Source organism: Capricornis sumatraensis, chromosome 17 (assembly GCF_032405125.1).
Source record: "Capricornis sumatraensis isolate serow.1 chromosome 17, serow.2, whole genome shotgun sequence".
Classification (NCBI taxonomy): Eukaryota; Metazoa; Chordata; class Mammalia; order Artiodactyla; family Bovidae; genus Capricornis; species Capricornis sumatraensis.
Window position 1 is genome coordinate 67,974,158 of NC_091085.1, and position 16,045 is coordinate 67,990,202.

At 53.4% G+C, this 16,045-nt stretch overlaps 1 protein-coding gene across 1 annotated transcript in view; it reads left to right on the forward strand.

The window, feature by feature from the left end:
* DTX1 (deltex E3 ubiquitin ligase 1) overlaps nt 1–16,045 on the forward strand; it is a 37,517-nt gene that overhangs the window by 17,233 nt on the left and 4,239 nt on the right. Inside the window, exon 2 of the mRNA XM_068990031.1 lies at nt 845–1,523. Within this exon, the coding sequence (XP_068846132.1) occupies nt 845–1,523 (679 nt within the window). The remainder of the gene's footprint in view (nt 1–844; nt 1,524–16,045) is intronic.

A 16,045-nucleotide genomic window follows, 5' to 3' on the forward strand; every position in this document is an offset into this window, starting at 1 on the left:
TAAATGTGTGAAACATAAAGTATACCAGATGGAGCAGGGAAGGAGAGGGGAGAGACGAGACGGTAAGTGGAGGGGAGAGACGGTATAAAGAGGTGGTGCACATTTTTACATAGGATGGTGGTAAGTGAAGGAATGACTGAAATCGTGGATGATGTAGACGGGGGAAAATACATGCTAGTATGACCTGGCGGCAGGCATGGGTGACTGGGCTGATGGAAGGGTTACTGAACGAATGAACTGAGGAATACATGAATGTGTGAACCAAGGCGTGAATAAAGGAATGAAGGAGCTTGTAAGTGGACTTGTGCTTGAAGTACTCAATGGCTGGATGAACGAGCGACTGAATGAGGGGACGGATGAAGGAAAGAAGGGCCACTGGGGTCTGCAGGGTGGTGGCCTCTGTTGATCCCTGCCCTCACCCCAGGCGCTGACTCTGCCTTCCAGCCCCTCCTGGTCTAAACAGATCCCACACCGCCTTCGCCCTTCTTCCCCGCCCCCTCTCCCACCGCCCAGCCTGTGACGGCCACTGTTGCAGGGCCTGTGTCGACCCTTGAGAGGTGGGGCCGCTTGCCTCCCCTACTCCCCTTGCTGACTGGCAGCCCCGCGCTGTCTTGACACCGCACTCCCTTGCCTTCCGCCCCCTTCTGCTCCGCTGGCCCCAACCCACAATGCGCTGACCTTCAAGCTCGCTCCTGCGCGTGTACTGACCCCCCGGGGTCGTCTCCCGCCCCTCCGGCCTGCCCTGACCACCCCCGACCCCGACCTCGACCTCCCCCGCCCGCCCGCCGGGCCGCGGAGGTTCACCGTCCTCGGGTCCTGACTGCCGTTCCCCTTGCGGACACAGGCACCATGCGGCCAGTGCGGCGCAACTTCTACGACCCGTCGTCGGCGCCGGGCAAGGGCATCGTGTGGGAGTGGGAGAACGACGGCGGCGCGTGGACGGCCTACGACATGGACATCTGCATCACCATCCAGAACGCCTACGAGAAGCAGCACCCGTGGCTCGACCTCTCGTCGCTCGGCTTCTGCTACCTCATCTACTTCAACAGCATGTCGCAGATGAACCGGCAGACGCGCCGGCGCCGCCGCCTGCGCCGCCGCCTGGACCTCGCCTACCCGCTCACCGTCGGCTCCATCCCCAAGTCGCAGTCGTGGCCCGTGGGCGCCAGCTCGGGCCAGCCCTGCTCGTGCCAGCAGTGCCTGCTGGTCAACAGCACGCGCGCCGCTTCCAACGCCATCCTGGCCTCGCAGCGCCGCAAGGCGCCCCCCGCGCCCCCGCCGCCCCAGCCGCCTCCGGGAGGACCAGCGGGCCCGCTCGCCGTGCGCCCCAGCGCCACCTTCGCCGGCGCCGCGCTCTGGGCCGCGCCCGCCGCCGGCCCCGCCGAGCCCGCGCAGCCCCCCGGCGCGCCCCCGCGGAGCCCGAGCGCCCCCGGCGGCGCGCCCACCCCGGGGCAGAACAACCTCAACCGGCCCGGGCCCCAGCGCGCCACCAGCGTGAGCGCACGCGCCTCCATCCCGCCGGGGTAAGCCGGGCCCTGGGCGCAGGGGTGGCGGCCCACCGGGGCTAGGAACAAAGAATTACAGTCATTACAAAAATCATAAGTACTACCTAGCGTCTATTAAGTATTCACTTTGTGCCAAGAGTTAACTAAGCACCTTAACGCTCGTTTATCTCCAGGAATGAGGACCCTATGAGGGAGGGAGCGTCATCAGCCCCAATTTACAGATAACGAACACTTTGCTGCATGGGGAGGGTTAGTAGCACATCCCAGATCGTGCAGTTCACAAGCGATGGAGCCATAGCCGCCGCTACACTGGTGTGTGTGTGCACGCCTGCTCAGTCGCTCATTCGTGTCCGACTCTGCGACCGCATGGACTGCAGCCCGCCAAGCTCCTCTGTCCATGGGATTTTCCAGGCAAGAATACTGGAGTGGGTTGCCATTTCTTCTTCCAGGGGATCTTCCTGTCCCAGGGATCAAACCTGCGTCTCTTGCACTGGCAGGCGGCGTCTTTACCACTGAGCCGCCTGGGAAGCCATAATGGCGTATAGTCCACGTCTGCTATTTACTAAATTCTTTCTCGCACCATCTCATTTATTACCCACCCCCCATTTCATCATGTCCCTATTACAGATGAAGAGGCAAAGGCTGGGAGGGGTATGATACTTTCTGAGGGCCACCCAGGTGGAGGGCAGGGATTGAAATTCAGACCTGTAGGATTCCTGGAGTCTGCACTGTGCTGTCTTTGAAGTTCTAGAGCGTTCCCATACCCTGCCCCAGGCCATATCCATCTCATGTGGAGGCTCAAGCAAGCCAATATTGTCCAAATATTTGTGGCCCTAAAGGCCACACCTGAAATATCACCATTACATGGGACTAATACTACGGTTTTCAAGCTGGGCTTTAGGGACCCTTGGGACAACACGGTATAGTGGCAGGAGAGGGAGCTGGCCAAGAAACCAGCCTCTGCTTTCATTTTAACCAGATCAGCCCTTTCTGGACTCTCTTTTGCGAACTGGTTTTCGCAGGATTTCACTGAGGAAGGGAACCCGGATCATACCAGCTTTGGAAATGCCTGGGTTAAGACACCCATGCCCCAGGATATGGACCCAGTGAGCCTGTCAGCTTCCCACCCAGGAGTCCAGATTCACTTGATCTCAGCGGAGGACCAGACCCTGGAAGAGTTGGAATGGGAGGGCAGAGCAGAGACCTTGACCTTGAGATAGACCCAAAGGGAAAAGGGCAGGTAGGGTGTGGGCTGTGGTGCCCAAAACCAGGAACGAGCACAAAAAAGTCAACTCTGCTCGCGTCCCTCTGGCGTGACCCAGGAGAGTGGCCATGCAAGGGTCAGATGTGGAGACAACCTCTAAGGTCACCATATCCAGGTCTTCTTTTCACCAACAGAAACTGAGGCCTGGGGAAGGGAAGGGGCCCTGTATTAGGCTGCCCTTCAAAATCTTTCTGGGCTTCCCCGGTGGCTCAGACGGTGAAGAGTCTGCCTGCAGTGAGGAAGAGCCAGTTTCGATCCCTGGGTCGGGAAGATCCCCTGGAGAAGGGAATGGTTATCCACTCCAGTATTCTTGCCTGGAGAATCCCATGGACAGTGGAGCCTGGCAGGCTACAATCAATGGGGTCGCAAAGAGTCAGACACAACTGAGCGATTAACACTTTCACTTTCTGAATCTCTCTGGCTTCTGAACTTTTGAGAATCTGGCTGCTTGGGTTTCGATCCCCTCTTGGCAGCCACTTCTGAGCTATGAGATCTGGGGCAAGTCCCTCTCCTTCACTGAGCCTCAGTTTCATCATCTGTCAAGTAGGAGCTGTGTGCCTGATCATACATAGCGCTTTTATCGAGATACATAGCACTTATATCGAGATACATAGTGCTTTTATCGAGATACATAGCGCTTATATCAAGATACATAGCGCTTATATCGAGATACATAGCGCTTATATTGAGATAGCGCTTATGTCCTTCAGTGGCAGCCAGGACTACTAATGTTATCCCGGAGGAGGGTTGGTATGGGGGGCCAGGGAGTGTGATTTTCCACTGGAAGGACTACAGCAGCTGCCACCTGCCTGCCTAGCCCTCCCTTCCTCTCCCCCTTTTCCTCCAGATCATTCCTCTCCAGCATCCCAGTGCCCACAGGGAGGAGACCAGAGGAGGTTTGGGAGAGCATTTTGGGGAAACACTGCAGAAGGGACTCACCCATCTGGGAATCATAGACGGGTATTCATGTGGCTCCTTGCAGATCACAGCCTGGCTCTGGCCAGGCTGGAGGGCCCTAGGATGACAAGACTAGAAAACAAGTTGGAGTAGATGTGGGAGGGGACAGAAGCAGAAAAGTCCCAGGTGCCTTTGCAGCAAGAATTCGAGAATCTTCTCTCCAGGGCTGTATCACTGAAACCCACTAGTGGATTATGAAGTCAGAAGGCTGTAACCAAAATTTTCTGGGAACGGGATGGGATGGAACTGAATAGAATCAAATGAAGAGAACAGAATAGAAAATATTGGCATGGGTCATCCTTAGTAAGAATTGCTCCAGGAACCTTTTGCATGATTTCTGCATGTGTTTCATGGGTCGCCAGGTGAAATGAATTTCTCAGTCACTGATGAAATTTTTGAGAACAGCTGTTTCATGGCAAGCTGGGGGTCACTCAGTTTTTATTGCTCGGTATCAATTCTCTAAATATGTACTGTGGGTGCATGTTCACAGAGCCTGACAAGACAAATGGGGTCCGAACTGCTGGGCATACAGGCTTCAAATGAGTAAATGAACACAGTTGCTGGAGAGAGAGGGAAGCACTAGGGAGGTGATAGGACAGGTGTTGTGGTTGGGAGGCGATGGAGTAGTCAGGGCTGACCCTGCTGAGGAGGTGCATAGCCAAGGAACATCAGCTAAAATTACCCCTGGCTCAGGGGCTTCCCAGCGGTCCAGTGGTTTGGGCTGTGCCTTCCAATGCAGGGGACGCAGGTCTGATCCCTGGCAGGGGAACTAGGGTCCTGCATGTCTCAAGTTGTGACCAAAAAAAATTTTTTTAATAGCCCTGGTTCAGAGCAGGGGGGTGGGCCCAGGACACGTGGAGTCTGCTGCTGAGGGAGGGGATGGGAGGAAGGAGGCATGGGGATGGCAGACCCTAGTTCCTCCAGAGTGAAGCTTCCCGTTGCCCAGGCAACTGAGGCTCAGTGCAGCCCATGAGGGGAAAGGGATGGTGTCTCTGAGGAATCAGGGCCCCCACCTTCGCCCTGGTCTCCAGAATACCCAGAGCCCCTCATGGCCCTTCCCGCAGTCTCTCTGCTTCTGTGTTTAAGTCCGTCGGTGTGCCTGGGCTGCCATAGCAAAGTGCCACAGACTGGGGAGGCCCAAACAACAGAAATGTATTGTCTCAGTTCTGGAGGCTGGAAGCCAGAGAACAAGGTGTTGGCAGGGTGGGTTTCTTGTGAGGCCTTGGCTTACAGACAGGCACCTCCCTCCATCTTCACATCATCTACCCTCTGTATCCCTGTGTCTAAATTTCCTCTCTATGAGAACACCAGGCTTATTGATTAGAGCCCACTCCAATGACCTCGTTCATAACTTGATCACCTCTGTAAAGACCCTATCTCCAAGTGTCTGGGAGTTTGGAGAGGGGTTAGGACTACAGCAGGGACTTCCCTGATGGCTCAGTGGTAAAGAATCTGCCTGCCAACGCAGGAGATGCAGGTTAGATCCCCGGGTTGGGAAGATCCCCTGGAGGAGGAAGTGGCAACCCACTCCAGTATTCTTGCCTGGCAGATCTCAGGGACTGAGGAGCCTGGGGGTTACAGTCCACGGGGTCACAAGAGTCAGACATGACTTAGCAACTGAATAACAAGAACAATAGGACTCCGAGTGTGAGTTTCGGGTCCAGACACAATTGAAGACACAGCAGTGAGTCTGGGACTTTCCTATTACAGCTTTCTGAATCTCAGCCTCCTTCCAGTCTCTCTCTGTCTCTCTGTGACTGTGTCTCCCTGTCTCTGTCTGTCTCTTGCTCCTTCTCTCCTGCCTTTTTCTTTCCTTTTCAGCAGCTCTCTCCTTCTCTGTCCCCTTTTCTGCACCCTTCTTCTCTCCTGCAGAGAGAGGTGCATAGCTTCTCCTCCCTGGCCTCAGTTCCCCCATCTGTCAAATGGAGCTAAAATCACCCAAGTCCACGTGTGCTGGCTCATCAGAACTGATGGGTGTGCAGATGCATTTAAAATCACCACACATGATCGATGCGCAAAGGAGGGATGAACTCAGACATCATTCTTTGTCATCCTTCTTACCTCCCATCCTCAGCTCAAGACAGAGGTCCAGAGAGCGGCACTGACTTGTCCCCAGGTCACACAGCCAGCAGGACTACAGTGTCCTCCTGGCTGGGGTTTTTTTCCACTCCCCTCTGTGATGAGGCGGGAAGCCAGCTGGCAGCTGATGCCTGGGGGACGGAGACACAGGGGTGGGGAAGATCCGCCCTGTCTCCTGAGAGGGCAGCGTCCAGCACTTTGGAACACAGCTGTGGGGCAGACTAAGAGTTTCCAGCCCACGTGTTGGAGGGGAGAGGGAGGGGGAACAGCTGCAGGCCTGTTTCCATTTACTGAGCGCTCACAACGTCCCAGGCTCTGTCTCACGGCTTTCACGTGCATCGCCTCTCTTGCTGTGCACAGAAATGGTGGTAGGCCCTATTATCCCCACTTCTCAGATGAGGAAACTGAGGCTCTGAAGGCCTGGCGCCTGTTCAAGATCACGCAGTTAGGATCACGGTTCAGAAATCCCAGTCGGTCACGGTACTGGGGTGGCCCCTGGCTGCCCACTCCAAGTTTCGGGCCAGGATCCGAGAGACCTGGTCCTGATGCCACAAGGTGTGTGGAGGTCCAAGGAGTCAGGGGACCCGCAGCAGCTGAGTTTGGGGCCAACTTCCCTCTCTCCTCTCACTGTGTGACCCCAGTGGAGCCCATTGCCCTCTCTAGTCCTCAATTTTTGCACCCTGTGCAGTGGGGCTGGCAACAAAGGCCAACAAGGGGGCAGATATCAAACTGCCTGCATTTCAAATCCATCCCTAGCAGTGGGAGAGGGGCTTAGCCCCGCCCCCTCGAGCACATCCCTATCAGACCAGTACGATGTTGTCATTGAGATGCTGTTCGAGTTTTCAGACCTCTGATTCTTAGCCTGAGAACTTCTTCCTGTTTACTGGCCACCCGTGATTCCTTCTTTTACCAATCACTTGTTTATTTCTTTTGCTTCTCCTTCTCTAGGGCTCTTTCCTGCTTTTTTTATTGATTTGCAGGTGCTCCCTCTGCATTTTAAGGGTCTGAGCTCTTTATTTATCATTTTGCCCCAGTTTGCTAATTTTGTACCTTCTTTTTATTTATTCATTTTTGGCTGCATCGGGTTGGGTCTTAGCCGTAGCGTGGAGGATCTTTCCTTGTAGCTCACAGGTTTCTCTCTAGTTGTAGCACGTGGGCTCCAGAGCAAGAGGGCTTGGGCCCAGTAGTTGCACCATGCAGGCTTGGTTGCCCCCTGGCATGTGGGATCTTAGTTCCCCAGCCGGGGATCAAACCCACATCCCCCTGCAGTGGAAGGCAATTTCTTAACCACTGGACCAACCTGGGAGGTCCCCCTTTTTACCTTCTCTATAGCCTATGCTTGTCTGTTTTTTAAATTAGTTAATCCTTTTATTAATATATTGAGCAACTTCCGTGTGCCAAGGACTCTTTGGGGGCCCTGGAGATCCAGCCATAAACAAAACAGATAATCCCTGCCCTCCCGAAGCTCATATTTCTAGAGAGAGAGACAAACAATAAACAAAATAAATAAATCCTAGTATGTGATAGAGAGTAGTAGTGACTACCGAGGGAAAATAAAGAAAGGAAGGGGTGTAGGGAGTAGTGGGAGGGGTATAATTTGAAATGAAGAGGTCAGAAAAGGCCTCACTGAAAATATAATGTTTGAGCAAGGATTGAAGGAGGTTAAGAAGCAAGCTATGCAGAGAACTGGGGTCGGGGAGAGCCCTGTAGACAGAGGGAACAGCTTGTGCAAAGGCCCTGAGGCAGGAGCAGGCCTGGTTTGTGCGAGGAGACCAGTGTGGCTCCAGAGGCGACAGGGGGTGTGCGGTGGGAGAGGAGGTCGGAGGTGAAATGGGGCCAGTCCTGTAGGGCCCTGAAGGCTGTGCTGAGGACTTTGGCTTTTCCTCTGCGGGAAATGGGAGCCAGCTGGTGTTGTGAGCTGGAGACAGGCTGGGATGACTTTGCTGTCATAGGTTCACTCTGGACATGGAAGATAGGTGGGGGGTGGGAGGGGGGGCTTTGATGTGGCTGGTGTGTTCGGGTGTTTTCCTTCTTCTTTTCATTTCCTGCAGTGATTTTACGTTTAGGTTTGAACGCATCCACATTTTGTTTCTCCGGCTCTTTACTAGGTATTACATTTTAATGCTTCAAAAAACAGCAGTCCCAAAGGCACAATGTGAAAAGTCTCTCCCGCACTGTGTCCCCGTGGGGCCTCTGAGCTGCCCACTCTCCCCCTTTTCCTGGCCTTGCTGGAGGACAGTGGCTGTAACCCTGCTTTTTCCCTTGCGGCTGCTGACTGCTGGGCTCCTCCTGCGCCTCACCGCAAGGTCAAACCAAACACCCCCATCCCCCTACCCTCCCACCCCGCCCCCCAGACCTGAAGCACTTCCTGCCCTGCTCCCTGGGAGGCCAAACCACACTCCTGTCAGTACGTGGCTGCCCCAGGCCGTGGGAACCGTCAGCCCTCCCCTCCCCTCCCTTCCCCTGCCTGGGCTCCCCACACCACCCCCCCCAACCACCAGAGCAAGCAAGCAAAGCGGGCTAGAGACCAGGAGGATGGGGGAGGGTGACCTAGAGCCCCCAGGCACCTGGGCCCTAACTGACTACCACCCCTCAAAATGTCGCTCCAGGGCATTTTGGTACTGTTGAATCCTTAGGAGTGGACAGGGTCAGGGACCCATTTGACAGAGGGGGAAACTGAGGCCCATAGAAGGTCAGCGGCTTGTTCAGGCAGCCTGAGGGGTGCTCGAGTGAGGAAAGGGGAAGCGAGCCAGGCCATGGCAGCCGTTGATGGTCTGTGGCTTTGGCTGGCCCCGTGGGGCACCTCCCTGGAGCTTGGTGTGATGTTCTCAGCCCTCTGGCTCTGTGGGGCGTGGGGGTGGGGACGTGGTTGACCCTGGACTGTGGAGGACAAGAGTTCAGGTACAGAAGGAGTGGGCACTGAAGAGGGGGCAGGTCACAGGAGCAGGTCCAGGGAGGTAGGTGCCATATGTTGTTTAACTTCCTTCTCCCCATGACGTGGCGTTCCCACTTCTGCCCCGTCCTCACCCACCTGGACCCAAATAGCTGAGGCCTGAACCTCCAGGGGCTTCCCAAGGGGTCATGGGGTAAGAGCCAGGTGTCTAAGGAGAGCCTGAGGCCCATCGGGGGACCTGAAACCACCATCAGAGACTGTGACGTGCCTCGAGCCTGCCGGGGACATGGAGGGGAGGGAGAGGACAGGGAGGCCAGCCTAGATAGGTGGATGGAAACTATAGGGAGTGTCAGTGTGGTTTCCTGTGTCCCTGGGGTCTTGGACCCCCCACATTGCCTGGGAAGGAAAGGAGCAGCCAGATCAGGCAAACGTACCCACTCGTGCAGCCCCCAGTGAGCCCTCCCAGGCCTGAGCCAGCTCCAGGGCCCAGGTCAAAGGCTTTGCACCACTTCTAGGCAAAGAGGGCTCAGAAGGCTGGCTCACCTCCAGATGGCCCCACATATCAGCCTCCACTCAATACTTACTGAGAACCCATTTGTGTCCAGTTTCATCCTCAATCCTGGGGTCACAGAGCCAGGTTAGACAAGTTTCCAGAAGCTTGCAATCTGGTGGAAGAGATGGGGTGAAACTCCACAGCTAGAAAGGAAGTCAGGAAACATCTGTGTCCTCAAAGAAAAGATAAACGCAGTCCCCTGGGAATTAAAATTGGTTAGGGACTTCCCTGGTGATCCAGTGGTTAAGACTCTGGGCTTCCAATGCAGGAGGCAGGAGGTTCAATCTCTGGTTGGGAAAATAAGATCCATCATGCAACATGGCATGGCAAAAAAAAAAAAAGAGTGGATATGTATTCACTGGGGGTAGATTAGAAGACCCTCCTGAAGATGGTGACCTTGAAACCTGTCTTCAAAGAGAAGAGGTGAATTGAGAATAGACAGTATGGACAGGCAGTGAGTACAGTGTGGCAAAGGTAGCCAGACAGGAAAGGGCAGGGAACGGTGTGAGGAACAGCATCTCGGAAACCCTCCCCATGGTATCTCGTCCTGCCTGTGAACGCGGCCCTTCAGCCAGAGTAGGTACGAGGCATCTCTCTTTGCTTGTCTTTTGACAAAAGAAGGAGAGAGGAGCCAAATGCCCTTTTCCAGACTCATCCTGGGGAGATTTTGTTTCTCAAATACAGCCTCCTGCCTTAGTCTCTGAACCAGGGTAAGAGAACTTGGTTTTGTGTGTGTGGAGAAGAGCACAGACTAGAATCTGACATTCTGGGCTCACATTTGAGCTCTACCACTTACTGGCCAGTGACTTCACCTCTCTGTGCCTCAGTTTCCCCCTCTATAGAATGGGACGATCAGATGACGGAGGCGGGGTATACAGCCGAATCTGGGACATAGCAAGCTCTTGAAATTATTGCCCCCCCACCCCGCCCAGCCCATCTGTGTGAGGCGCGTTCCCTGAGACAATTTCCAGGAAAGGTCAGGGTTCCTCAAAGCCTGGCCATGGAATCTCTGCCTTGAGAAGGATGCGAAGCATTTCTGGAAATTTCTTAGAGAAAGCTTACTCGGGCTGTTCCCACAGATGCCCACAAAGCATGCTCACTTCGCAGCACTTTTTAAAAAAATTGTTTGGCCACACTGCACAGCTTGTGGGGTCTTAGTTCCCTGACCAGGGAACAAATCCACACTCCCTGCCTTGGAAGGGCAGAGTCTTAACCACTGGACCACCGGGGAAGTCCAGTGTGCTTGTTTTAGAATGGACATTGGCAGAGAGTCTCTGAGGGGACCAGAGGCTACAGAGAGGCTTCTCTGGGCATCTGCTTCAAGGCTCACTTCCAATGTGTGCAAAAAAAATTCACAGCAAGATTGTGCCCGAGCATCACCTCAGAACATCCCCACAAAATCCAGTCTTCCTTCCTTCTTTCGTGCCACAAGTCCTGCTTGAAAATCTACTGCGTGCCATGTACTAGCGGTGACAGTGGGTGGGAAGGAAGGTCTTCCTGCCCGAGGCAGCGCTACAGCAGCCTCTGCGGGAAAAGCCTTCAGGCGGAGGGCGCAGCAAGTGCACAAGCCTCCAAAGGGCTCAGCAGTTCATTTTGTTATTATTTTAATCGAAGAGACACTGTTATTTTATATATATATATAGAATAACATCTCATCTATTATATATATAAAACAACGTCTCATCTATTATATATATATGTGTGTATATATATATATATATATGCTTCTTTCAAGACCTTAGTTCCTCAACCAGGGATCGAACCCATGCTCCCTGCAGGGGAAGTGCAGAGTCCTAACCACTGGACCACCGGGGAAGCTGCAGGGCTCAGCATTTTAGAGCAACAGCAGAACCGTGTAGAGTAGAGAGATGGAGAGGGTAAGAGATGAGGTTGCAGTGCCAGGGAGGGTCTGGTCATATGGAAGACTTTTATATCAGACTGTGATATTATATATATAATATTAGTTATGTATAATTATATTATGATAATATAATTAATATTATATCAGTTATATATCATAAAATTAAGTAATGTTAGAGCAAAGGCAGAGGCCTCTCTAAAGCGGCAAGGAAGGTCTCTGGTAGGGTGACATTTGAGCAGAAACCTGTGTTGAGGGAGGGAGCAGAACTTGAGGATAATTGGGCATTCTGAGAGAGCAGTCAGCAAGTGCAAAGGCCCTGGGGTGAGGATGTGCCTGACCTGTTTGCAGAACCGCAGGGAAACCTGCGGGGTGGAGTGGATGAGGGGGGAGCACAGGGGAAACGGAGTTCAAGGGATCAGTACTGGCTGTGTTGCATGTGGTAATGTGTGTGTGCTAAGTCGCTCAGTCATGTCCCACTCACTCTATGTGACCCTATGGATCATAGCCTGCCAGGTTCCTCTGTCCATGGAGATTCTCCAGGCAAGAATACTGGAATGGGTTGCCGTGCCCTCCTCCAGGGGATCTTCCTGACCCAGGGATCAAAAACACATCTCTTAGGTCTCCTGCATTGGCAGGTGGGTTCTGTACCACTAGCGCAACCTGGGAAGCCCATACGGTAAAGAGGCTGGAATTTAAGCAAGGTAAGAGCCAGGAGGGGCTGAGGGTAGAGGAGGAACAGAATCTGACGCTGAGATGGGCAAGGCATCGGACCCATCCCTGCCCTGGGGCAGCCAGGCCTGGCTTCTGGTCAGAACAGGTTTCAGGCCTGCAGGGCTCCTCTGACCCTTTGCCATGCGGGGGCGTTGGCGGGGCGGGGGGGCGGGGGGCGGGGGGGGCGGGGGGGGCGGGAGAGGGCGGAGCCAAGGGCGAAAGCCCGCCCCTCCTTCCCGGAGGCCTGCGGGCAGCGGTCTCCTGTCCAGGGCAGGAGGATGTTCTCACTGACTGACGGGGAGGAAACTGCATCCCACATCAAAAGGGGGCCTGGGTGGTTCCCACGCTCCGGCATCGTGGGAACCTTGCTACCCTGGGTTCTCGCAGGGGCCTGCAGATTGAGAGAGCTGGGGGCCACCTGGGGACTGTCCCTCAGCTTGCTGATGGGTAAATACAAAACAGCCCCACCATCACACCTTACTCACAACCCTCCTCCCAGGAGCAAGACTGATTTTTGTAACCCAGAGCTCTGTGAGTTTTAAAGGGTGCCAGAGATTGGAGGACTGCTAAGATCTAACATAATCCCTTTCTGGGGTCCCCTCACCCCCCTTTCTAACTCCCTGGCCAAAGGCTCAGCATGACCGGTGTCACAGGCCAGACCAGACTTTGTGCTTCATATAGACCTGAGGTAGCCAACTGTCCCTGCTGGTTAGAGGCTCCCTGGAAATCTGTGCTGATGATTCTACTTGGCTCGAGAGAGTGCTGTGATGGATTAGTGATGTCTGCCACAGGTAGGAGTCAAGAAGTGGTGGTCCTCATGCTAAATATTTTTCTTTCCACCCATTTTACAGATAGCCCTGTAAAGAGAGAAGGAAGGATAGTTTTCTCATGAGATACGAGGGAAGGAAGGAAGGAACGAAGGGGATGGGGAAGCCCTGGGTATATAGAGGACCTAAACAGTCTGTCTATACTGCAAGTGTTTTAAGGAATTCCCTGGCTGTCCAGTGCTTAGGACTCCACACTTCTACTTCAAGGGACATATGTTCAATCCCTGGTCAGGGAACTAAGATCTGCATGCCAATAATATTAACAACAATAATACAATGGAAGTGTTTCAAAGGACAGCAGAAAGAGGAGAAGCCAGATGTGCCTCCATGCTATCTCATAAGAGGATTGGGGGACTTCTCTGTTGGTCCAGCGGTTAAAACTCTGTGCTTCCACTGTGCAGGAGGTGTGGGTTCAATCCCTGGTCAGGGAACTAAGATTCCACATGCTGTGGAGTGTGGCCAAGAACAACAAAATAAGAGGATGGGGGTGGGATGAGATTGGGGTGGTGGTCTCCATTCAGGAATGTCCTGGAGGATTATGACAGATCCCAGGAAGGGGGAGATGGATCCCCCATCCCTTGGGTCCTGGAAGGCTGCAAGGTGGAGAAACTCAAGGCATCCCCACTCTCACCCCTGCAACAGACTATGAGCTTTGCATGCTTTATCCCATTGAACCTTTGCAAGACTCTATTCCCATTACACATGGGGAAACTGAGGCCCAGCATCTTTCCCCTGTCACACCTCAGCTACCCAAGCCTGGGGGCCCCATGGTACCTCTCCTCTGTTGCACCTCCCTCAGGAGCTGTGTTCAGTGACTCCAGGTCACCAGAGTGTTTGGAGACCCCGATGTCTGCTCCAGATGCTGCCACCCACCTCAGGGGTGGGTTCTGGGAGGGGTATCCTGGCTGACTGGGTGTAAGCCTGTGATGCTGGGCACGCACAAAATGATGGCTGTGTGCTGTGCGTGTGTGTGTTACTGTGTGTGTAAAGTGGGAGCCTCCCAGCCAAGTGTCTGCATGTCAGTGTGGGGGAATGTAGGTCAGAGTATGTGGACCAGTCTGCTCGACCCAGCTTCTCCTGTCCAGTTGCATGCGTTTGTGGTGTCTGCGCGTGGGTATCTCTCTGGGCGCTGTGTTCCCTGGAGTGTGTGAGCACATATTTCCGTGGTGTTCTCTGTGTAGCAGTGTGTGTCTATGTCTAGACCTGTGTGTGTTCGTGGAGTGTGTTCCCGGAGGTGTGTCTGTGGGTATGTGTGCATGGTATGTATTCCCTGGTGTGTGTGTGTGTGTGTGTGTGTGTGTGTGTGTGCAAGAGTGTGTGGCACATTCCCCGAGTATTCATGTATCTGTGTCTGTATCTCTCTACAGGAAGGGGGCCTCCTGGGTTGTAGCACACTTGTGTGAGCGTGTAGCTGTCATGTGATCCCTGGAGTGTGTGTGTACATGGAGGGGGCGGCATGTTTGCAGGGGTGTGTGCCGGTCTGTGCAGTGTTCATGTGTGCATGAATCTGTGTTCTATTGCCCTTGGCATGTTCCCTACACATGTGCATGCATACATAGCCCATGTTCCGAGGGGGTGTGTGTGTGTGTGTTTCTGGACCCACTGCAGCAGCACGCAAACCTGCCAGGTGTGCCACTGGCTTAAAGACACCTTCCCCCCAGCTCGCTGGGGCTGACTGCGCCTGCCGGGGCAGGTGTCCAAACAGCACTGACCGGGCTCGGACCTGAGCAGGCATGCTAAGGGGGCTGCAGCAGCGCCTTCCCCAGCTGTCACTGCCCCCACCCCTTCCTGTACTTCCTCCTGCAACAACTCCAGGCCCTTTAGGCTGCCCCTGGCTTTTTTTTTTTTTTTTTTTGGCTGTATCAGGTCTTACTTGTGGCATGGGGAATCTTTGATGCCACATGCGAAATCTTCCTTCTAGTTCCCTGACCAGGGATCAAACCCAGGACTCCTGAATTGAGAACATGGAATCTTAACCACTGGACCACCAGGGAAGTCCCTGGTCCCTGGCTTTCATTACACTCCTCTCCTTATCAAAACTTCCCCATCCAATTTCATGCCCATCCACAGCAAGATACCAGTTCACCCACAAAGCTAAACCCTGAAGTCTGGACTCAGGTGGGCACACTGTACAGATCACAGCAGGCCTCCTCCTTCAACCCTCCTGACAGGTATTATCATCCCCATTTTACAGATAAGGAGACTGAGGAGCACAGAGGTTAAGTGACTCTCCCAGGCTTATCACTGCAATGCCTTGGTGGTTTCCTCTCCAAGATGGAGAGAAGTTATACAATGACTTAGTGGGCTGAGGTGCAAGAGAGGTGAAATTAACCAGGACTACACAGTGATGGTGATATGATGGTGCTTGTTGTTCAGTCGCTCAGTCATGTCTGACTCTTTGCGACGCCATGGACTGCAGCATGCTAGGCTTCCCTGACCTTCACCATCTCCCAGAGCTTGCTCAAGCTCATGTCCATGGAGTTGGTGATGCCATCCAACCATCTCGTCCTCTGTTGTCCCCTTATCCTCCTGCCTTCAATCTTTCCCAGCATCAAGGTCTTTTCTAATGAGTCGACTCTTCGCATCAGGTAACCAAAGTATTGGAGCTTCAGCATCAGTGCTTCCAAAGAATATTCAGGATTGATTTCCTTTAGGATTGACTGGTTTGACCTCTTTTCAGTTCAGGCAAGAATACTCAAGTGGGTTGCCATGCCCCCCTCCAGGGGATCTTCCCAACCCAGAGATCGAACCCATTTCTCTTGTGTCTCCTGCACTGGCAGGCAGGTTCTTTACCACTAGTGCCACCTGGGAAGCCCAATGATGGTAGTGATGATGGTTAAAACTATGAGTCTGTAGTAGGTACTAGGAAATGTGCTCAGCCTTTTACGTGTAGAATTTCACTGACTCTTCACAGCATATGTAAGGGAGGTGCCATGAAAAAAAAAAAAAGTGAAGATGTTAGTTGCTTAGTTGTGTCTGACTCTTTGTGACCCCATAGACTGTAGCCCATCAGGCTCTCCTGCCCATGGAATTCTCAAGGCAAGAATACTGGAGCGGGTAGCCATTCCTTTCTCCAAGGGATCTTCTTGAAAAGGAGGTGCCATATTATCCCCATTTAACTGATGAGGAAACACATTTATTAGAGATGTGGTGATGTGCCGTGTGTTGAAGTGAAGTCGCTCAGTCATGTCCGACTGTTTGTGACCCCGTGGATTGTAGCCTATCAGGCTTCACTGTCCATGGGATTTTCTAGGCAAGAGTACTGGAATGGGTTGCCATTTCTCTATCCAGATGCTTAATGGTTGAGCTGAAATATGAAAGCAGCTCTGAATGATTCCAAAAGCCAGATCCCTTCAGAAGGAAGAGCAAAGACGGGAGGCAAGCTACATTTTTCT